This window comes from Tursiops truncatus, chromosome 1 (assembly GCF_011762595.2).
Source record: "Tursiops truncatus isolate mTurTru1 chromosome 1, mTurTru1.mat.Y, whole genome shotgun sequence".
Lineage (NCBI taxonomy): Eukaryota > Metazoa > Chordata > Mammalia > Artiodactyla > Delphinidae > Tursiops > Tursiops truncatus.
The window spans coordinates 151,315,378-151,340,389 of NC_047034.1; the positions used below are offsets into that span (position 1 = coordinate 151,315,378).

Consider the following 25,012-nt stretch of genomic DNA (forward strand, 5'->3'; position numbering starts at 1 on the left):
GACTGGGGCACGAACCCGTGTCCCCTGCATCGGCAGGCAGACTCTCAACCACTGCACCACCAGGGAAGCCCTATACATCACTTTTTATACCTCTCTTCTTCAATCGCCATATCTACACCATCACCAAGACCAAATATCTCTCAAATCAGTATCTCCTCTCTCCATCTGCAACACTATTTCTCTAATCCAAACGCACCAGATCTCTTGGACTAGTGCGATAACCTCCTAATTAATGTCTCTCTCCGCTTTTACATTCCCTTCTCCTCCAACACCAAACCAAAACCATTCTCTGCAAAACGGTCAGCCTGAGCTCTTAAAGAAGCAAAAGTGACCTTGTCACTCAGCTGCTTAAAACCTTTCTAGGGAAGCCTGCCTTCTGTCACTGTTGGATTAAAGAACAAAATCCTTAACGTGGTCTCCAAGGTCTTATATGATCTGGCCCATGGCTACTTCCCCAGCTTCTCAACTCCAATCACGCCAGCCTTCTTTCGTTTCCTCAAAACACCAACATGTTCTTTACTTAGGGCTTCTGGCCTTTGTACACGCTGCTCTCACTGCCTAAAGAGCTTCTTCCCCAACCACTATCCACCCCTTGTAGCCTGGTCAACTCCTATATATCATGAAGGTCTCAGCTGAAAAGCTTCTTCCTCAAAGGAGCCTTTCCTTGGTCCCCCAATCTAAACCAGATTATATTCTCTCTTCCATCTTTTCTTCTGGTTTTTACATTTCGTTATGGAAAATTTCAAACACACAAAAGCGGAGCATAATTAACCAGCAGCTTCAGCAATTATCAACCTCTGGCCAATCTTACTTCAGCTATACTCCCACACACTCAACTCCCAACCTTGGAATATTTTGAAGCAAATCCCAAATATCATACCATGCAATCTGTATATACTTTGGTATATACCTCTAAAAATAAGGACTTTTCAAAGGTTATAGACTTTCACTTATTTTACCCTTTACTTTTTCTTTCTAAGTTGTACCATATTTTATCATATATTTATTTATGTGATCGCTGAACATGTCTTTTCCACTAAACTATAAGTGCCACAAGAGCAGGCAGATCTGTGATGTTCACTGTTACATTCCCAGGACACAGCACAGTTCCTCGCACACAGCAGGGAGGCAAAATTTGTTTAAAAATTAATTGAGGGCTTCCCTGGTGGCGCAGTGGTTGAGAGTCCGCCTGCCGATGCAGGGGACACGGGTTCGTGCCCCGGTCCGGGAAGATCCCACATGCCGCGGAGCGGCTGGGCCCGTGAGCCATGGCCGCTAAGCCTGTGTGTCCGGAGCCTGTGCTCCGCAGCGCGAGAGGCCACAACAGTGAGAGGCCCGCGTACCGCAAAAAAATATAAATAAAAATAATAATAATTGAAAGTAAGTAAATCCTTTGAACACCACCCACCCCTGCTGTAAGAATTCATCAGGGAAACAACAGGTCAAGTACACAAAGAAATATATTAAGAATGTTCAGTAATATATTAATGTTCCAACAAAAAACATCAACAGATTCCATAAAAGAACTATGATATCACTACTCAGTTAGGGAAAAGAAAATTGTAGCTCTTTATTTAATATAGAAACATGTCCATGTTATATTAATTATAAAATACAATTTTAAACAGTATAAACAGAACAAATCAAATCATTTTTGTTTAAGAATGTGAATAAATATATATGTATGCACAGAAAAAAATGTCTAGAAGAATATATGTAAAATATTAAAAGCTATTATTTCTGGGTAGTGGGACTGTGAAATATTTATTTTCCTATTTTTTAACATACTCTCCTAATTGTTTGCAATGAACTTGCATTACTTCTGTAATGAGAAAAAACAGTACAGGTATTTTAAAAACAAAACAACAGAGCCATCCATGGCTCCTTACTGGCTGAAAGATAAGTTGAAACTCCTTAGCATGATAATAAAGCCCTTTAAGAGCCCAGTGCTTTACACAGGATGAGCAAGTCATCATTCTGAAAAATGTCATGACTCACGCCTCTTTGCCTACACCTTCTTCCTACCTGAAATGGCTTTCTCCTCCATTCCCTGCTCGAAAACTTCAAAATCTAGTCCAATGTCACCTCTTTCTGTGAGGCCATCAAGGGAATAAATCTTGACCTTTGCTATGGCTAAGAGTCCATTGCCTGCTTTGCTCTTCCAATACTTAATATCTTATCACAATTAGTTGCTTACGAAACTTTCTTGCCCTAAATAGACTATCAGCTCTGGAAGGCAAGGACCTTGTCCCTTCATCATTTATCCCAAACATTTACCACCATACTTGCAAGTAGTACATACAAAGTAAGTATTTGTTAAATGAAGTCATCAATTAACAAGATAAAAAGCATACAATTTTTTTTCTGTCTTGTAAAATGAAGGGAGAAGAACTTTTCAAACACTTTCAAGGCAAAGATATTACCCAGAAAAGGGATTAGGTTACTTTGGTGAGGCTCCAAAGGCATAACTAGCACCAGTGAGTAGAAGTTGATTTGGGCACACTCCGGGGAAGAATTTCCTAACTCATAATTAAGGTTGCGTGAAAACAAATGCAGCATATCCAAAAACAGTGGAATCCCAGTAAGTGCAAATGTTCAAGAAAAGGCTGGATGATCAACTCTCAGGGATGGTGGAGAAATGACCCCTGCACAGTGGGTGGGGTAAACCATGAGCTGTAAAGTCCCTTCTAGTACCATTGTTCTACTGGCTGATTTGTAGGAAATTTTCATGTCCCTTCCTGCTTGAAATTCAGTGGTTCTGAAGGTACAACGTGAAATAATCTATGAAGATGTTAGGTCTTTTTTTTTTTTTTTTTTTTGGCCACATCATGAGTCATAAAGGACCTTAGTTCCCTGACCAGGGATCAAACCTGTGCCCCCTGCAGGGGAAGCACGGAGCCCTAACCATTGGACCTCCAGGGAATTCCCTGAAGATGTTAGATCTTGATGAGTCTAAAAACATGAAATCAAATTCAGTTCATGGAGCCTATGATTGGCACTGAAAGCTGGTTTAAACGTGATAGACACATAAGGAAGAACCTCCATCAACACATTCTGATTTGAAAATAGAAGCAAATTTCTCCTGAACTTGGCCTGTCATTAACTCCAGCATGAAATTCGAGAATCAAAGCAAAGAAGCAGCAGTATTTATTTTAACAATTCTAACGCTAGGTACCTCAGTTCCACTCATTATATCCCTTCAACCCTTGATTCACTACAAAGAAGAATACACATAAACACCAGTGGCATCTTGGAGAAATTAAGCAGGGCTACTAAGAGGTATGTTTATCAGCCTATTTCCATCTACACAAAAGAGAATTCACCTAGTTCCCTATTCCAAAATAACAATAAACAGTAACTTTGAACCTCTGTAAGTACAAACATTTTAAGGAACCATGAGGCCAAAATAAAAGCTTACTCAATCAACCTCTGCTCTGAGTACGCTCTGCAAGAGAAGTAAGTCCCTTTCCATCCGGTACATCTTGTAAGAATGTTGTTTCCTTTTGTCAAAAAGAGACACTGTCCACGTTCATATATTTGAAAAAGCAGAAGTCAATCTTTTTTTGTTTTGTTTTTTTTGCGGTACGCGGGCTTCTCACTGTCGTGGCCTCTCCCATTGCGGAGCACAGGCTCTGGACGCGCAGGCTCAGCGGCCATGGCTCACGGGCCCAGCCGCTCCGCGGCATGTGGGATCTTCCCGGACCAGGGCACGAACCCGTGTCCCCTGCATCGGCAGGCGGACTCTCAACCACTGCGCCACCAGGGAAGCCCTAAAAGTTATCTTCTTAAATGTTTGAGACCAAACAAATTGAAAGATTTCTGAGATTGATTAGAGAATAAAGGTAAATACTACACCAAGGAATTTAAAATTGAAAAATCAGAGGTGGAAAGAACATTAGAAGTCGGTGAGTCTAACCTTCTCATTAGTCATTGAGATACTTTTATCTGGTTCCTCCCTAAACAGCTCTGGTACTAAGTCAGTTATGTACCATTTCAAAAGGAAGGCCATTCTACTGTTGGATGGCATTGAATACTAGAGATGCCTTCTTTACACTGAGTCCCATTAATCTGCCTTCTTACCATTTTTACCTCCTGGTGCTACTTCTATACTACTCCCATATTTATATAAAATAACAAAAAATGCAAGATACAGATAGAGGTTTGGAGATTCTAGAAGAAGAGAGCAGCTATTCTACACTCAACTAAAATACAAGCCAGTTGAGCCAACTTAATCCAGGAGGTCAATGACAGAACAGATGTAGCAAACAAACTGCTATGATATCCATGGAGACAAAGCAAAGCAACGTTATCCTCCTACCAGGTAACCAGAAAAAGGTGGTTAGTGAAGTAGAACACTGCTGAGCACTCACTGATGAAATAATTAGTTAGTCTACATCTAAACCCATTTCAGCAGATAACTTAAAATGGTCTTTGGGGCTTCCCTGGTGGCACAGTGGTTAAGAATCTGCCTGCCAGTGCAGGGGACAGGGGTTCGAGCCCTGGTCTGGGAAGATCCCACATGCCATGGAGCAACTAAGCCTGTGCACCACAACTACTGAGCCTGCGCTCTAGGGTCCGCGTGCCACAACTACTGAGCCCCAGTGCCACAGCTACTGAAGCCTGTGCGCCTAGAGCGTGTGCTCCGCAACAACAGAAGCCACTGCAAGGAGAAGCCCCCGCACCACAATGAAGAGTAGCCCCCGCTCGCCGCAACTAGAGAAAGCCCGCGCGCAGCAACGAAGACCCAACTCAGCCAATAAATAAATAAATTCTTTTTAAAATAAAATAAAATGGTCTTTCTCTAATGACATTAAAGCTTGTAACACTAGGAAATCAACAGGGAAGTGGAATGGGGGCTAGTGGGAAAAAAGGAGGAGACATTGTTAATCTTTCTCTTGCCGTTAGCAGTGCTTACAGACAATGGATTGGCCTTGACCTTGCTCTGCTCTGGAGCAGGGGTGGTGGTGGAGAAAATTAAATACAATTTTTAAAAAGCCTACAGAAAGTAATAAAACTAAAACAATAAAACAGCCAAAGGGCCAGCGCTAGAACAAGGCACATGTCTACTGCTGGGGGCAGCAGCTTTCTCAGTTTCTCTATACACTGGCTATTCATTTCCTTTAAATCCTAGGAAAACCGGTACTTGCTCTGAATTAGTCCAGTAACATGCTTGTACATATCTCATGGTATTTACCTGACCCCTGCTAGCCACAAAGCTATGGGCTAAAAGATAATAACTGTATCTCTAAAATTAATTAAACTACTCTGAAAAGACTGAAGGAAGGGCAATTAACTTTTAGTAAATTTAGCTCCACATCAATCTTATTTGCCTTATTTATTATTGGAAGGTAAAGATTTATTGCAGGTTAGGCTCTAACTCTTCCTTCCTGGCTATCCCAGCAGTGGACGGTAACTAATGTATACTTAGGTGATGTTTCTGGTAATAAAGACGGCCAAATCAAACAACCTGTATCTTTATTACTCAACTCTATTTCCCAGAATACTTCAGAAGGGAAAGGACCAGGTCCTAGTTTGACCGTTTTTTTTTTTTTTTTTTGCCTCTGAAAAGGACATTCTGCCAAGGTATGTGCTGACGATGTCACTGCCCCATTTGAAGACATGTAATTTAGACCCCCACTGTCAACTGAACTCCAAACTAAGTGTGGCTTAAATTCTTCCATGATCTGGGCCTTTCTAGAATCAATTCTTGTTATTCCTCTTCTTACTTCTATACACCAACAAAGACATCACTTCCTCTAAAACGGTGTGTGTAGCTGCCAGCTGCTAGGTTCCAGCCACACAGAGAAATCTGAGAGGGTGACTCTCACCCACAGACACCCAGAGGCCTTTCTCTGATTTGGGAACAAGAGGCAGACTGAGGGACTCCCGGACAAGGTGAGTCCCTGATTCTACACAGAGGGCCTCTGACTGCCACAGAGGTGTCTTTCCAGCCAGTCCTGGAGCAGCAGCTGTGCAGTACTGCTGGCGGTGCTCTCTAAAAGCCTGAGGCCCAAGTCTCTTGGGGTTTCCCTGGGAGGTTCTGGTATGTGATGCTATGATTGTTTTCATAGTAGAGAGCTGATATATTTTAAAGAGGGGAAAAGAGCTAGCCGAAACATCTTCTGCCCGGGTTGAAGAATCTCATAAAGTCAGTGAGAAGATTAGACTGATTACACAAGCTGATGCCTGCAGCAGAGGCCAGTCCTCTGACATTACAAACCCTGAGTATGGCAAAACGTAATAATCTAAACATGTCCACCTCTTTACTTGAGAACACAGTAGATTTTCTTGAAAAATAACTAGAAGTGAGCCCCTAAACTTTCATTTCATGGAGGAATGGTGGCTTGCCTTCAAGGACATACATGGTTACTCAAAGATATGTCAAACTCTCTCCAACCCTTAGTGACTGGTGCCAAAACACCCTAAAAGCGCCTCAGAAGAATGCAGAACAACTTCAGAGGGAAAGAATGGATGGTATGGTTGAAAACACTCATTTTCAGGAAAGCCTAGGATAGCTTTCCCGAGAAGCTGCAGGATGGGGGCAAAGAGTGTGGGAAGTGAAGAAAAAAAAAGCTTGAAAACTCAATTACACGGGTGAAATAGGTTGTAAATCATAAAAAGAGCCAGCTAAAAAGATCTACGACAAAAACTGTGCTGGAGAGGACAAATTTACCTGCTCTCTTTAGAGATTATGTGGATGACGGCAATTTGGGATTAGACAAAAAGAATGGATCAGAAAATGGAGACCACCTAGACTATGAGTCAGAAGTCGATTCAAAGAAACCCATCCATGCTGTTACTTAAATGTTTCCTTAAAAAGGCTCGAAGAAGAAAAGCAAGGAACATTTTAAAAATTATGTGAAGATGGGCTTCCCTGGTGGCACAGTGGTTAAAAATCCGCCTGCCAACGCAGAGAACATGGGTTCGCGCCCTAGTCCAGGAAGATCCCACGTGACGCGGAGCAACTAAGCCCGTGTGCCACAACTACTGAGCCTGCGCTCTAGAGCCCGTGAGCCACAACTACTGAAGCCCGCATGCCACAACTACTGCAGCCGAGCACCTAGAGCCCATGCTCCGCAACAAGAGAAGCTACCACAATGAGAAGCCCGCACACCATAATGAAGAGCAGCCCCTGCTCACTGCAACTAGAGAAAGCCCAGGCGCAGCGATGAAGACCCAATGCAGCCACAAATAAATTAATTAATTTTAAAAAAATTATTGAAGACAATCAAATGAAAAGGAGCTTACAAGTCAAATGAGAAATTTCCAAACTGAGCAACCCTCTTTGCAATTTGAATATTCATAGCTTGAAAGTGAAATTCAAAAGCTTCAGCTGAAACTTCAAATAGTGACTGAACTACATCAAGAACATATAATGAAACTTTGCACAAAGTTTATCAAGGAGGGAATTTACTGCTTAGAAGTAAAGAAGAAACTTCCCAAAGTGTACGAAAATATCAGCAGTGTACTCCCCAAGTGCAACTCCTACAGAAAGCTGGCCAAAGACCTAGAGAGAGAATTGGAAAGAAACATTTCCTTCTATCAAAGACGGATCATGTCCCATGAGAAAAAACCCTCAACAAAGTTGGCTGGCATCTCTGTTGACTGAGAGAAAGCTCAACAAGCTAAGAAAAGAAATGGTCACAGGAGACAAAATTGGCCAGAGCAGGGTTTAAATTCCAGCTTTCCCCCAGGGGCTCCTCTGCCCTGCTATTCAGCAAGAGGGTCAGGGAATCCCTCTCCCTCATCAGGTTCCCAGGGAAGAAGGAGGTCAAACCGCGAGGGCTGAGGGACCCAGGGTCATGTCCAGGTTTAATTCCAGAGCAGCCACCTCCTAAATATCCACAAGCATAGTAGGACACCTGCCTAATGTTTTCTGTCTTTAAACGTCCTCTTGATTTCTCTCTTTAGTTAATGGCTGTTATTCAATTGATGCTACATTTGCTTTTACTATAATTCCTAAGATAGGGTTTAATATAATGCTTAAGAATATATTATTTCCACTTCACTGGACTCTCTAGAATTAGACAGCATACCTGCTATACGTTGGCTGCAATAAAAGATCCTCTATTACTTAAAGCATCAATTGAAGTTTGATGTGACCAGGTGGAGGCATTTGAAACAATACAGGAAATGCAACAAGCTGTTATTAAAAATCTATACAAGTAACAATATTTATCCCTATAAATTTTGATTGGTTTTAAAAACAATCTAAAAATAAACAAAAACTAAATAACAACATCCCCAGCTAATCTCAGTACTATTTTTATTGGTTTAGCCCTAAATGCATAGATTAGGGGAATTGACATTTTGCAATTTTTTGTTTCTTGTTTTTAAATTTCTCTTTAACCTCTGTTATTTTGTTTAGCAAATGCTTTGCTGTTTAAATGTTTTAAATTTTTATGAAGTCAAAATAAAAGTTTTCCCTTCTAAAAAAACCCAGTATGTTCATAGCTCTTGTTAAATAAATGCTCCCATGAGAGATCAGTATGAAAGTTGTGGTACACAGTGCTGGGCCTCCAAGTGGGAAGCCCCTCTCTTTCTGGAGAATCTTGAGTTCAGCCTGGAGGATGAGGTCTCTGATTATGCCAGTAACCTTAGGAAGAGGCCTGGATGCCTATCCACTGAGAAATGAGTAAAAGAGCCCTAAGTGCGCAGCAGCACAAGAAAGCTAGTTTGGCTTTATCCTCTGGGTCAAGTTCTCTAGAGAGAAAATTGCTGGTGGTGGATCCTTAGACAGTACCTTTCACATGCAGGAGGACCTGGTGCTGAAAAAAAAAAAAAAAATCAAGCAAGGTAACTAAGAATCTACACTGGTCCTGTGAAGCTAAGGCACGTGACCTCAGGATTCTGAAACAGAACAGGGACTGGGAACAAGCCGAGCGAGGTAGGATCAGAAGTTAAACCTTCAAAGAAAAGGGTGGCTGTTTTTTAGTTTCATATATTTTGTGATAAGTTCCCTTTTTTGTTCCCTCTTTGTACTCAAAGTTCTGAATGGTGTTAACAGGGCTAAGGGAAAAGAATCAAAGGAAGTGATTTGTGTCTATATATGAGCCAGAGCTTTAGAGCAGAGGCAGCAAGCAATACGATGAAAGCCAGAAGAAGCACCCAAAGAGGGAAAGAGAAGCAGGACACACTGGGGCCACCTGGGCAACTTTCTATCTCTACCTGTGGATTCTCTTTCCTGAATTCATGTTTTGGAGGTTCACAGGTTTGACAAATAAGGAAAACTGGATTACTTATACTTTCTGGATCAACTTAATATTGCTCACAAATAGCTCTACGTGGGCTATTACTTCCATTTTCAAAACCTCATTTTGTGAAAATCTTGCTGTCTCCATCAAGCCTTTTTTCCTTCCTCTTCTGACTCTCACAGCACTGTGTCATTCTCCGGTGGCACTCAGCTATGCTTGTTCTGTCGCTGGGTTTTATATTTGTTTTTATTCTGTGAGCTCCTTTAGGTAACAACTGCCTAAGTTAGCATACTTTTTAAAAACCTAGAATGAGTATTTTTCTTATGTGGACTTGAGGTTTGAATCCCTTATTACTCAGAAAACCACACAAAGGTGATTTAAATATCCTACATAGAAAATTAGGAGGAAGGGTGTCCTTAATGTTCCTTGTATCCTGGTTAGCTCGGATATTTTGTCTCTAGCTAATTTCCTCTGCACAAAGACCCTGCTTAAAGCATTCATGAATAAGCGAGAAGAGTGGTAGCTGAGGCATGGCTTCTCTGAAAAGGGGAGGGAGGAAATAAAAAATAGCTGCTTTCACTGGGGGCAGGAAGGAGATTATTTCATTAGGAGCCAAACAGTGAGACTATCTCAGTACAAACAATTGTTTGGCTTGAAGGCTCCATGTGGCCAATTACTCCGGCAAAGGCTCAGCTGGAATAGAACACAGAGCCTGCCAGGACTGAGGGATAGAGACTGACACAGGCTCAAGTGTCTCAGTCATGGCTCTGGGATCCCAGAGCATCCCAGCAAGGATGCTCATAGAACACACTCTACCCCAATCAGCAAAGAGCATCATTCTGCACCCAACCCAGTCCAGAATGTGGATTGAAAAGAGATGAGAAAATGATGACCAAAAAAAAAAAAAAAAAAAGAAAAAGATGACACTGGGGACAATGTAAAGTAATTCAACCTAAAAAGAACATTTTGGGGGTGGGGGAGAGATAAATTAGGACTCTGGGATTAACATATACACACTACTATATATAAGATAGATAAACAACAAGGACCTACTGTATAGCACAGGGAACTATATTCAATATTTTTTAATAACCTATAATGGAAAAGAATCTGAAAAAGAATATATATATATATATATATATAACTGAATCAGTTTGCTGTACACCTGAAACTAACACAATGTTGTAAACTAAGTATACTTCAAAAAAATTTTAATATAAAATAAAACCAACATTTTGTAGCAAAAGCAATAAGGATAAAACCCAGATCTTATAAGAGAGCTAGAACATTTCAATCACTACCTCAATGGCTTTCATCAGGCTGGGGGTTGGAGGTGTGTAGAGATGGATCGCTGAGCTAACAGCTGGGCAATTATTTCAAAGTTGGCCAGGTGGACCTGATATTTCAAAACTTGACATTATAATTAAACTAATTTCCTATCACTCGTGACCTCACTTCAGGAAACAGATGTTTAACTCGATTCTCTAGAAGTTATTGTCTTCACTCCCTGGGGACATTTAGTTCTTTATGTTTTTTAAGTTACTTCCCGTTAAAGCCTTAGCTTCCTCTTTGCAACAACCAATAGCTTCTCATATTCTGAAAAAAATACTGAAGATGCAAAGTAAGCCTGCCCACTGAGGGGAGGCATATCTTTAGAAGAAGCTACCAAAGAAAGGTGATAGAGCTCTTGACCAATGAGATTGCTCTTCATCCTCCAACCCCAGGACAGGTAATAAGCAGCAGAGGACCAATATGAAAATAGACATTAAAAATAGCCACATTCAAACAGTACCACTCTTCTTTCTTTAGAGCTGTGCTTCTCAACTGAAGCAATTTTCCCCACAAGTGGCAATGTCAATGTCTGGAGACATTTTTAGTTGTCACAAGTGGCAGAAAGTTGGGGTGCTACTGGCATCTAGTAGGTGAGGCCAAGGATGCTGCTTTACCTCCTACACAGGACAACCTCTCAACAAAGAAGTATCCGAAACATCAATAGTGCTGAGAAACCATCTTGAAGCCACTTAGTTTGAAGCATGTGAGACATAAGAATATGCCAATCCTGTGGAAAAGCCGTTTCTCTTGTTCTGTAACAAAGAGATAAACATTTTGATACAGAATTCCCAAACTGGAAAGAACCTTAAGGATTATCTAGTCCAAGCACAGCTGGAGAATCTAAGGCCCGGGGAGGTCAAGTCATTTACCCAAGTTCATAGAAGAAATCATCAGCTGGACTGGAATGAGAATCATCTTTCTACACCCCAAGTGTGTGTTATACATAGCAGATGCTCAATAATAGTCCCTAAATTGATATCCTATTCTTCAGGGGTTCTTTTCTCTTCTCACACACACATTCGCTGCTGCTGGAAAGCCCAAGGCCTGAGCTTGTGTGTGAAGGCTCATCCACACCCCTTCGCAGCCACGTTCCTCTTCCTCAGAGGAAGCCCAGAAGTGGAGGAGAGCGAAGAACAAGAAGCCAGGCAGAACTCATTTTTCACTTGTTTGAAGGGGAGCTCGTGCTTTGCACACAGGCAGAGAGAGGCTTTACACAAAACCTTCCGAGTCAGCAAATGAACTCTTGTACAAGACCACAGACATGTGAACTTCTTCCTTCCACGACGGTGTGCAGCTTTCCCAGCACATCAGAGGAGCCCCAACCAATGGCAAACAGATGGCAAACCAGCGAGAGTTTAACTGAATCACAACCGTATCCAAAAGCTAGAGAACTTTCATCGCTACAGAAACAGCAGAATAGAAATGAATTCTGGGACCAAAATACAGATGGTTAGTCCAGGGACACGCAGAATGTTAGTCATCAAAACAGCCCTGGCTTAAGGGAGCAGAGCAAAAAGTGGAGATTTGCCCTTTCAAAAGAAGATATTCACCATGTTTCAAAAGCCAGGTGTTTCAGAATTGGGTATAATGAGGTACGGGTCGGAAGGTATGGTGCAAGTGGGTGGCGCAAAGATGCCAGCCGTGTGGATAGAAAGTTCCTGCAAAGGGGACATTACGCAGAGGAACTCAGAGCAGGTCTCTTGGGGAAAAAAATCGCGGCTTCGAAAGAGCCAAAGTAAGGTTCTTCAAATTAGACAAACCTGTTCCAGCAGGAACAAGGGGAGCTTCTAAAAGTGTTGCAAGGTTATGATTAATCTCTATGGCAGCTGAGGACAGTGTCTAAATATTTACTCCCAGCCCACAAAAAGGCTAAAGGACTGCTATTTCAGCCTCCCGTTTTACACTCCCTGCTCCATTTCCCCTAAAATGGTGTGTCTCACTGAGACCTCCTACGGAAAGGGCAGAATACCAGCTCTGTGACTGGCTCCAGCTTTCAAGGTGGTACAGATGCCAGAGCACACAAAAGAGATGGTGCACAGAAGCAACTGCCACAGAGCAACCTTGAGATTCACCTGCTCGGCTTCCTGCAACGTCACAGAGCTTCAAATCTCTGAGTTAAGAGTATGAGGGTGACTTTCAAAAAACTAAACAAGATTATGATCTGAACACGCATAACTAGAATAGTGTTCACAACGGAGACACAGACGCTATGTACCCGATGCTGTGCTTTAGCTAACAGGAAAACACGGGACTCAGTCCCTCTCCTCATGGAATTCACAGTCTAAGGAAAGCTTTGTAAAACAAAAACAAAACACAGTAGCTGTTATTCCCCTTTCCACCAATGTGGGGCTTCTAATCCTCCTTCTCAGTGGACTGAGTTTAAGTGAAGGAGGCCTGTATGAACAACATAAGATGCTGATCAACGGCCCAACAGTATTTCCACATACCAAGTATATAACGTGGAAATTGCACGTGAGATATAAGAATATATCTTGGCCCATCTTGCTGTGATCATGTCCCATAAATCTGTTCCTTACGGTCAAGCCTGGATTCTCCCCAGCTCTCTGTGCTCCTTGTCTCAAATGTCCACTGCCATGAGGCAGTTCAAAATGAACTGCCCCCACGGCAAGGCCATCCCTACATGGGCTCAACCCAGAGGACTCCCTGACAACTCCTTAAAATTAGAGGGCCCACATAACTACTCAACTCTGAACACATAAATAACCCATTAGTCTCACAGCAGCACAAAAATTCACAATGTCTCATTATCTTATAACACTGAAAAATTAAGACCCAAGGGTCCAACAATTGGGCAAGAGTTAAGTAATGATATATTCAAACAATGGAATACAATAAAGGCATTTAAATGTTTTTAATGTCATGAAAAATGCTTATGATAAATGTTAAGCAAAACAATAATGATACAAAATTCTAATAGTATAAGCTGAAATAAAAAATGGGTGATAAGGATTATATGAAATACCTTCTGCATCATACTTTTTCATACTTTCCAATGATTTTCATCACAAATATGAATAACTTTCATAATGAGAAAAAATAAAGTTTTTGTTCTTTAAAGAAAAGCATTTAATGATGTTTAGCTAATAAGCACAACTGGTCTGGGAGTCTGTTCCTATGGTAACAAATTTTTTTTTTTTCTTTTTTCTTTTTGGTCATCCAGCATGTGGGATCTTAGTTCCACGACTGGGGATCAAACCCCCACCCCCTGCAGTGGAAGCGAGGAGTCTTAACCACTGAACCGCCAAGGAAGTCCCTTTTTTCCCCTTATATGCATAAGAAGTCTAATGAAACTGAGCCTTATTTCTACTCTGCCCTTGATTTGAGTCACTTGTGCCTGGTGCCTATTCACAGACTAGGCTCAAAACCAAGTCAGAATGCTCAGAGGAGGTGATTTGGAATCTTCCTGATTCCAATGTTGTATTTAATGATGCTTCCTTTCTCTCACATAAAAGCTAGTAACGTTAATAATAGCACTCACACTCTACGAAAGACCTTTGCTCAAAATTCTCCTCAGTCTGAAACAGTTTCTCCAACCCAACCCTTCACATCTACCTTCAGAGAGACAAAGTCCCCAGTCCTTACAGCTATTATTTCAATACAAATGCTTTCAGCACAGCAGAAGAGCCTGAATCTTTTCTTTCTTTCTTTTTCAAATCAGCCGTCACACAAATTGGTTTCCATTAGGTCCGTTGTTGCCAGCTATTTTGAACACAAGCATCATGATAAGAACAGGGAATTTCCTTCCTATTTCTCATCAGAGGGCTTGGGTCAGTTATAACCCAAGTGGTAAAGTATCAACAAGAAAAGACACCAATGCCTCTTCCCTCACCAGCATATGATATTACCAGTTCACATGGAAAATTCTGTACGAAATTATTTTTCAAAGGCATTAGAACAAAAACCGTCTAAACAATATTAAGACAAAGTTTTTAACTCAAGGCTTGAAACACTAGAGATCTCATTTCTAAATACACACACACACAGAGGGGACTTCCACTAAGACAAGAAAAGAGGAAGAAGTTAAAATTTACTTCGTGTGCACTTCAGGAAGTAACATTGTAGGATTAACATGTAAACTCACATCTAAAGGTATAAGCTCTGAGACAGAGGCATGGGGATTTATGGTCTTCCCATCACTAGCAACTGCTTTGAAAGACAGTATGGCTATTTGCAATAGAGGAAAAGAAAAGGTGCTCTATTTTCTCACATCTCTGTGCTGGGACAGGCTTATCAGCTACAGCTGACAGTAGGTCTCTCTTCCTCCTGTATTTGCTCTACTATTTTCAACACATGACAAAATGAGAAAGTTACACATTTGTTTTTTGGGTGTGGAGAAATGACATGAAGCCTGAGGGATCCAGTTCTCATTGTTTCCGATTAAGACATTTCTTTTTGAAAGTTTTGACTTGAAATTAAATAAGGATCAACAGAGCATTTTCCAAGTGGGCTTATGAAGTCCAGTACTTTCTAAATAAACCATATCCTACAGGTATGTAAAAATCAAACCAGAATATCCATAGGAAATATACAAATGGGGAAAAGAGGGCTACGGTCAACAAAAATGGTCAGAAAACTACTTAACATTACTTGAAAATGAAAACGAGCAGCAATAATAAAATCCCAGCAATATGTTACAAAGGTGGGATTCCAGGGCGTTTCAGCCACACAGGAGGGAGCATGGGGGTCAAGGCGAGTGGTGGACAAACTGAAGACAACCTCCAGGGCAACCTTACACTGATGGATGGCCACAGATGAAGGCAGATTTGGCTCATCTCTGGGGTTTTTCACTGGGAAGGGACCTGCAGTTCAGCCATCAATGGACCAGCATCCACAAAGCCTGTGGGGAAATATAGGATCCAGAAGAGTGGGGTAGGGAAGGAGAAAGTTTGGAAAATGGAAGAGTCAAATACAGTAGTGAAATATTGTAGTTATTAAACATGAGGCTTCAAAAACGCATAGCTGTACCTCTTAAGGTAAAATGGACTGCATGGGAACAACTGGTACACTGGGAAGCAGGCTGATACGCTTTTTACAATACCAAATTACATTTCAATCACATCTGTGAATTATAGTAGTACCTGCTAAGAGGAAATTAATTTTTGGAGAAAACAGAAAAACAATGAAACCTATGCAATTTTTTTTTTTTTTTTTTTTTTTTTACCGTTGGTAACTTTACTCAATGAAGGTTCCTTATCCATAGCTTCTGTGGAAAATAACAGCCTAAAAGCAAACATACTCACACTCCACTGAAAACCCTTGTTGGCCTAGTTCCACCAATTCCATTAACGTGGCAGGCGCCCAAAGGCAGGTGACCTGATTGACAAAAAAAGCACTTCTAGAAAGTGCTAAACTTGTATCACGTAACTCATTAAACACTTTATAATCAAGGAGAAAACTAGTAGCCATAACTTGAGAAGCTTTGTCTTTAAATGGAGCAGCAGCAACCTTCCAAATAAGACAAAATATTTTTTATTTTTCAGGTTCAGTATAGAAGATAGTATGTCCAGTGATCTTACCTCTCTCACCCAGTGGTAACTGGACTGAATCAGGAGGCGGGTGGCACAGGCAAACCGATCAAACTATTTAAAAAAATACGTGGCACAAGGAAAACTTCCTTAACTATCAAGGAAAGTCTAATCTGTACCACGTTTTAAGGCTGCAATCCTCAAAACTCTCTTTGTACATCTTAAGTGTTACTTTGTTACTCAAAGCTTTTAGTTGTAGATGGGACAAGCTCAGTGCATACACATCATGCTTAAGCCTTCCCAGAATTAACAGGGTGGGAACTTATTTTCTGAGTAACCAAACGATAAATTGTCCTGGTGGAGACCAAAAGTCAAATACAGATCCCACAGAATCCGCACATCCTAATTATATAGGCAATGCCTATATAAAACTTACATTACTTGTTACGTGACTATACAAAGTTACATTACTTCCCAGGACTAATTACTGTTCTGGCAACAGTTAAGATCCTAGATCCTTTTGAAGCACAAGAGGTTATCTGCCTGAAAATCCTTCTTATTGCTTGTCCAAAATAACTGTTTACTTACAAGGAGAAAGAATTACATCTTGGAGATTTAAGTGCCTTTGTGCCTTTGCCTGTCTCAGCTTGGATCCTCCCCTTGCTCTATACTATCACAGGGAACTACATCCCCCAGGCTCCCTTGCCAACTGATTTATGAGTAAGTTCCACCAATGGGAGGCACTGATGAGGAAAGGCAGGAGAAGGAGGGAAGCCAGGGTAATGCTCTCTATCTTACTTGGTCCGAGTTCCAGCTGCCACCAGACAGCTCTTCTTTCCAGGCTTCTAGCTCACAGCAGATGGCTCAGGCTTCTAGCCTTTGGTGACACCAGCACCTTCTAATTTCCTTAGGGGCCTAGGAGCTCCCAGGTGTTGCCAATCTCTGGGTTGTCTCACCACCCCATTGACCTTCTTGGCTCTTGTATCACCTATGGAAACTATTCCATATTAAATTCCCTCTGCTTGTACTACCTACAGTGCTTTCTGTTTCTCTCTGAAGGGTCCCTACCTTTAAAATATATTTTAAAACTTAGCTTTCCTAAGAATTACACAAACATTCAGATAACATATAAAGGATTTCTTCTAATAAGAAACAAAGGATTTATACTGTTCAAACAAATACTTACTGAGAGCCTGACCTGTGCCAACCATTGTTCTAGGTGCCAGGAATACTATAGTGAACAAAACAGGCACAAAACCCCTGCCCTCATGGAGCTTACATTCTAGTGGATGTGTTAACTGTAGCAAGTTACAATTTTAAGAAGTTAACTAGCAGAGGAATATTTCTTTAACAATAGAGGAATTTGGTAAAAGTGAATTAACTTTAAGGGGTTCTACTCTACATAGACTTGGTTCCTACCTTTTCAATGTGGTATGCTGAACTGTCACACTCCAGGGGCCAACACAGAACTTCTTCAAAGTTAGTATCTACTTAAACTGGCCACTTGCTCAAACAGAAGTATAACTGTGATAAGGATTTAAGCAGACACAATGACAAAAGTTAGGCACTGTATGCTTAGAATGTAAAACACATTTGTGTTTTATGCAGATTCTTGTTGGGCATCTTTTTCACAGGGGATATCACTTGGAGGAATTGAGTCTGAGTCCACTTAATAAGTCACTTTATCTCTTCCTTATGGCACAGGTAGCTTTCAACATAACATACAAAGCCAGCTGCAATGTTCATAATGAGTAACGTGTTGTGGTCTCCAGCTGCATGACATTATTTCCAAGATGGAATTTTCAGGCAGAACAGAAACCGACAATGACTCATGTGGTGAACAGTAATATAGACAACTGTGCCCAAGAAAGCTGCCACCTACACACCATAATGACATCAGATGAAAAATGCAGAAAGAAGGAAATTTTCTGATTTATTTAAAAGCAATAGATTTGTTGAAAGGTATACTGAGAGATGTGGCTGCAACTGCCTGTTTACACATCCTAAGCACTGAACAACCAAGGGCACACTCAAATATTCAACACTCTTAGACTGCTTGAGTATGAGAGCACGCTCAGCCTCAAAATTCAACGTCATCAACTCCAGAAATGGCATGACATCTACTGCTGACATTTCACTAGACTTCTCTAAGATAGTTTAATGTACTCATGAGGGTACACTTCCATGGAGATCTAGTGGGCACAATACTCAGACATTCCTTACTACTCAGCAGTTAGAGAACATTGCATGTTTGCAATATTTATAATTCCATTTGAGTAGCAGGTGGGCTTCCAATACTAGGGGCTTCTTACACAACAGGGAGTCTAAAGCATATTCATAATCTCAATGCCATACAGCAAGTCAACTACAGAGCTAGGATTTTAACCTTATGGGTCTCTGCCTACCTTATCCCTTGCCAATCCCCAACATGTAGTGAGAATATACTAAAGAATCACACACACACACATACACATACACACACACACACACACACACACACGGTACAGCACATCTTGCCTACTGCACATTCTGCTTCCTCTGCCTGGAATGCCCTAAATTCACCTGACAAAGTCATGCTTATCATTCAAGACATAGCCTACTTGACTCTCTGAGCCATGACTTCCTAGGCAGACTTTCTTGCTTTCTTCAATGCTTTCATTTCTCCCTGTACACAATCCTACAATGATAATTACTACATTGCATCATGTATCTGCTTACACATCTGCTTGCCCATTAGACTATAAAATCCTTGAAACCAAAGGCCCTATCTTTTAATCTACATGTCTTGGTACAGTGTCTGACACAAAGCAGGTGCTTAAGAACTATTTTCTGAATGAATATATATAGTGTGGGATTGTACTCTCAGGCTTGCAAAGAGTTCTTAAAAGATAAGGCATTTTGTACTCTCTATCTATCCCACTGCCACTGGATAATGGCAAGGAGAACGAATAGGAAAGTATCTCCCAGGGAACAGGTTTAACAAGTTAATATTAAAAGACAACCTAGTATGTACATAATAATTAAATGTTGAAATTTATGAACTACTTTTATGAATTTAGATAATTTTTAAATATTGTTAAAATTTGTTGAACTAAAGAGTAATATAAATAAAATAATTCATGTTTCAAATGGAAAAAAAAAAAGACAACCTAATGGGGACTTTTATAAATTACTTTCAGTAAAACTGTGTCAACCTGACTACAACCGTCAGAGTTAAGGTACATTAACTGTAAAAAGTCGGAAAGTTATTTGATTTTGGCTGGAGAAGGGTATTTAACAACTAGAGATGGAAGGAAAATTCCTTCTGTTGTCCAGATCTGATGCAATTAAAAAAAACCTCTTAAGAGGTGCCACAGATACAGCTAAAATAATTAGAAATTGATAGGAAAGTTCATTTCTAAGGAATGATATTTAACAAGCAATGATTTAGCTATTGACAGAAAACAAAAGTAAAGCAAAGCTAGAGATTAATTTACCAGAGTTAAAATTTGGGACTAATATTAAAAAAAAATGTCTACAGAAAGATTCCCTGGTCTAACCTTTCATACAACTTTGAAGAGTCAGGAAACATCCAGAGACCATCCTCAAGGGTACCATAAAGTCCTATAGGAAATGGTTTTGGCTTAAAAACTAGGTGGTTTTTTATTTGGTGAGTTATTCAGTGAGTCATTCTAACTGTGGCTTCCAGTAACTAGAGTATTTAAGGGAATAAAGTCTGAAAGTGAAATGAATAAAATCAAGATAAAATAAACAAGTTCAGCAATGGTAATAATAAATAATGCCTACATTTGTGTAACACTTTAGTTTACGACGCATTTTTATTTTTCAAATGAGGAAAATTAAACTGAGAAAGGTAGTGTGCTGAAGGTCACAAAGCTAAAATAATCAGAGTAATGGAGTTTAACTGTATGTTCCAACATCAAAAGTCTACAGCTCTGATTCTTTGCACCTGAAAGGTGAGCCTACCTGTGCTATGGATGGGCCTAGGACACTTTCTAAGATGACTTCAATGTGAGTAGCCGTTTCCAAATCACTTACGCATATCTTTCAACTTAATACCCTGAAAGAATGGGGACGCTCTTTAATGTGCATGGAGAGGGACTATCCATGCCCTCCACGTTATACTGTGGACTGAAAAATGCCAGGTGCCATGAACTGTGGGTAACATGCTACTATTTGCATAAAAACACTGAAAAGAAATATATTTAAATGTAGTTTTTTTGTCCATGCATATACTATCTCTTAAAAGTCACATAAGAAATTACTAACAGTGGTAACTTGCAGAAGCACTGGAAAATGATGGCTAAGGGATCAGGGACAGGAGCACAACTTTTCACTGTACATATTCCCTTTTGAACTTTTTGAATTTTGAACCACATGAAAGTGGTTTTGCAAAGAGTGAATTGAAATTTAAGAATACATAATGGGAGTTGACAAAGGCAATGGTTAGGTGATTCAAAGTGAAACATTTCAGAAATGGGATGTAGCAGAAGAACAGAGAAGTAAAAAGGTATTACAAAGTTTTTGTCAGACTCCAGAATTCCGTGTGGTATTTCACAGTTAGAAGTAAGTATTCCTCAAGACCATCAAACTTCTTCCATTCTAATTCTTTGCTCATTAAACAGCTCTCAATTTTTCACTAACCTTGATACTGAGAAAGGAGTGTCCCAACAGTGTATATAAGTATTCAGGTCATCAGAAAGGTAGATCCTTTCATCGTAAATAAGATAGTGTCCAGTTTAAACAAGTCTTTTGTTGTTCCGCGGCATGTGGGATCTTCCTGGACCAGGGCTCAAACCCGTGTCCCCTGCATTGGAAGGCAAATTCTTAACCACTGTGCCACCAGGGAAGTCCTAAACCAGTCTTTGACAAGGTTGATTAGGGGTTATTCCAGGCACACTGATAAAATACGCAACTGCAGAGCTAAAGACTAAACCTTAGACCAGTATAACCCCACCAAGGGTCTATCCAAAAACGGGACCTGGCCTCAACTAGATGGAATTAACCATTAACATATCTGAAATTTCCAGTATGTTTGTCCTCTGTTCTTCCACAACTTAAGTCAGTCCAAAATTTTACCCTAAAGGTCACAGTAACTTAAGGGTTTTGGGTGATGAAACCACATCTTTCAGCCTAAAGCAAGTCACAGCATTTTTTTTAAAGGCAATACCAAAGCAGCCTCCGTTCCCACACAGAAATTATTTCAATGCATTAGAGGTACCGGAAACTGGTGAGTCTTATGCTCAAGAGAGTTAAAAAACCCCAGGACCAACAAAACTTGTAGTATACAAAGAGAACACATGTTTATTCTCTATTCTGATGTTCAAATTACATATCTAAAGATAATATCATTCTTAAATCAGTTTAAGATTTTCTAAAAAAAGATTTATTGCCAGAGTTATTTTGGAACATTACAAAAATACCTGCTCAAAGGTCTGCAGTTCAGGGCTACATCATCTGATTTTTTATTAATGGATTAGCAAGCAGTCACTCACCAGGTCCTATACAATTAAGCTCTCAGTTTTCTAAGGAAGAAAGGACATGAGACCTACAGATAAATACTCAAGTACAAACCTTATTTTAGCTTACAGCTTTAAAATTCCTCCTCCCACTAAGTGTATTATTATTATTTATTTTTACCAGAGCTTAACAGCTAACTTAATCTACAGATGCAAGTGTCTCTTCCTTCCATGGTCTGACATTTGTCCACATGATGATTACAACAACTAAAATCAGGAAAAAGGAGATGGAAAATGAGTAAAAGGAGTTGAAAGAGTGGAAGGGGCTAGCTAATTCACAAACTGGATAAACTGAGGCCACAACAAATGTCTTAACTGAAAGATGACTGACTGACACATTGTCATCTCCTTTTTAATACAATGGCCGAGTCACTGAAGCCACCAAGCCAAAATGTAAAGCTAATTTGTGAAAAGAAATTGTTTCAGAAACCAGAATTCTACTATCAAGAGCAGTTAATAAAGTTTACAAACCAGCAGTTACTAGCTCTCATTAAGAATGAATTGACTAATGTTTTATTACCTGATCCCCAGTAATTCTGTTGATAAAGAGCAACGGAAAATTTGGAGGAAGAAGTGATGAATCAACCTCTCTTCCATGTGTTATATTTTATAGGAATATGAGTAAGTATAAGAGTGGTATGCAAAATAGGGGATGGGGTGGTACTAATCATCAGAATGGCATCTGACTCCCCAAATGTAGCCATGCTCACTCCAGTGGGTTGCTTCACTGTGACTTAAGATCTGTCAACTGAGGACACAAGGGAATTTGAGTAAAACCAAGAGATATACTCTTAAATTTTAAACCGAATCTTCCAATAGATCTAGCACAAGATCTCACAAGAGTCAACTATAAGAAATTAACTTACTCAATGTAAATTGATTCTAAAGTACTTTTTAAAATGAATCATTGCCAATGCAAAAATTCAGGAGAGAAGTCTGGGGACCTGCTTTCCTAATGGCACATGTCATTTATCCATTGGTAAAGGTACTAAAATATCCTACGAGGTGTCCAAATTAAAGTATCTGTCTCCTGTTCTCCTTAAATAACGTTACTTCTCGGACTTCCCTGGTGGCGCAGTGGTTAAGAATCCGCCTGCCAATGCAGGGGACACGGGTGCGAGCCCTGGTCTGGGAAGATCCCACATGCCATGGAGCAACTAAGCCTGTGCACCACAACTACTGAGGCTGCGCTCTAGAGCCCGCGAGCCACAACTGCTGAGCCCGTGTGCCACAACTACGGAAGCTCACGTGCCTAGAGAACGTGCTCCCAGCAAGAGAAGCCACCACAATGAGAAGCCCGCACACCGCAACGAAGAGTAGCCCCAGCTTGCTGCAACCGGAGAAAAGCCCGCGTGCAGCAACGAAGACCCAACGCAGCCAAAAATAAAAACAAAAAATAAAAACAAAACCTTACTTCTCTAAAATAAAAGGTAATTAAGTGAAAGCGTCAATTAAGCATGTACTTCCTTTCTCGATACTGATAAATACAATTGAACCTTTGTTGTGTACTATACGCCCAACACGCTATATGGCAAACAATCCAGGCAAATTCACTGCATTATGAACAAAAGTAAATTAACAATAGCTCCCAAAATATATCCCTTTCTACCCAAACCAAAAAGGAAAAGAATTTTCCCAACTTCTCCAATTTATATTCCAAAGAATTCAGAAAGAAAATAAGGAAACAAAATATTTATAATCTATCAATTTCGAGTGCAAATATTTCACTAATAACCAAGCTTTCGTAGCATACTGATTTGTAATTGTATCAAATCATGAATCTTTGAGGGCACAGAAAACAAAGACTAAATGGCTCTGCCAATCTACAATGGTCATATTTCACCTTTAGAAGGGTGATGGCCATGAAAGCAACAAATTCGATGTATCCCTTGCTTCCTCCTCCGCACTGATTAAACCAATCCTGCACTACAGACACAGTCTGCTAGTTTCTGCCACCACACACACATCAGGCCTCCAACACACTCCACAAGCCAGGGCTAGGCTGTCTAGAAGTCCGCACTGTGTCACTGCATAAGGCAGTTCCCCCTCCACACATCCAGAAAGAGGAAAGCCACCTAAGCGCTCTGTCAGATCTCAGCAAGGCTGTAAAATGACAGATGGAACTACTAACCAAATAGCAGGCAGCGACGCTCACCACCTTTAAAAATCATTTAAGCAGTTTTCCTCCCCGTCATCTCGCTTCTCCCCGCCCCCACCCCCACCCTCGCGCGCACCACCGCAGTTCGCCCCCAGCTTCGCAAGCGGAAGGCTGCGAGCTCTGGGCTGCCTCTGGACTGACAGTCGGCCCAGAACTCATTCAGAGCCCTGAAATACAGACATTCTCACCTGCACACACCACGCCACTTCCACCCACACCACCACCGCCCCACCCCCCAACCACACACACTCGCCCTCCCAACCTCTCCCCACACCAATCCCGGCGCGGCAGAACACCTAGCAGCCTCATCAGCAACGGTAGCACGCGTTACCATTTAGATGATTCGGGCCACCTAAGCTCCAGAGACCGCCCCCTCACCACACAGGCCGCCTCCCCCGCGCTGCCCGGAGGCTGGACCCCTCGCCCGCCAGGAGGGATGCGCTACCTTTAGACTGGCAGTCCGCACAAAACTTGTTATCCTCCTCCAGCAGCAGGTTGGCTAGGACCGCCTGGTACCGATCCACGTCCTTCACCGATTTGCCCGTCATGGCCAGGGTGCCGGCGGGGGCAGAGGGCGACGCGCCCTCCTCGCCCCCAGAAACCCCTGCCTCAGTCCAGAGGTGAGGACTCCTGGTCCCCCGCCCAGGGGCACCTCCTGAGCGGGGAAGAGCCCTCTCCCACCGCCCGGCCCGGCACCCCTTCTCGGGTCAGCCGCGCCCGCCCCCCACTCTGCAGCCCCTCAGCGCGGCGCCCCCTGGCGGGCTTAGGGAAAGACCCGGGTCCCGACGACGCTGCCGGACCAGGCAGGGACCCTCAGCCCAGGCAAGGGGGGCGCTCTGGCCTCCTGCGTGCCGGGCGCAGAGACGACTCCCAGGCCTGCCTGTCTGTGAGCCGTGCGTCCCGCGCCTCGGTTTCCCTGGCAGCTGCTGCCAGCCCTGCCACCACCTCTGCCGCCTACTTCCGGCAGCTCTTCCTCTCCTCCTCCACCCCTCCCAGCCCGCGCATGCGCCCCGCCCCCACCGCTTCGGACTGGGCTCTTCCCTCCGCTCCGCCTCTCAGGAACCAATCGGGGCAGAAGTGAGGGGCGGAGCTTGGGTGGGGCGGAGGGGGAAGTGGGCCCGCCCCTGCATGTCCTTGGAAAAGAATGAATGGAGCCGGAGGAAAGCGAGTGGAGAGAGTAGAGGCAAGCGAAGGGAAACAACAATTAACATTAGCTGAGCTCTTACTATGTGCCAGGCGCTGTGCTAAGCGCCTTATATGCATTATCCCAATATAATCCCAAAACCTCTCTACGAGTTAAATATTTACCATCCTTATGTAACG

The 25,012-nt window shown here is 41.7% G+C and overlaps 1 protein-coding gene across 3 annotated transcripts in view; it reads right to left on the reverse strand.

Annotated features, from left to right (window-relative positions):
- SMAP2 (small ArfGAP2) overlaps window positions 1–24,653 on the reverse strand; it is a 47,787-nt gene extending 23,134 nt beyond the window's left edge. Inside the window, exons 1-2 of one of the 3 annotated variants that reach the window (XM_073791490.1) lie at window positions 24,135–24,653; window positions 17,432–17,536 (exon numbers count right to left, since the gene is read on the reverse strand). Coding sequence is in view for 1 of the 3 variants with exons in the window: in XM_019938044.3 (XP_019793603.1) it covers window positions 24,135–24,237 (103 nt within the window). In the remaining 2 variants the exon portion in view is untranslated. Of the gene's footprint in view, window positions 1–11,140; window positions 11,279–17,431; window positions 17,537–24,134 lie in introns of those variants that run through there. The other 2 variants (XM_019938044.3, XM_019938046.3) reach the window with 2 other exon arrangements.
- Between the last annotated feature and the right edge of the window lie 359 nt (window positions 24,654–25,012).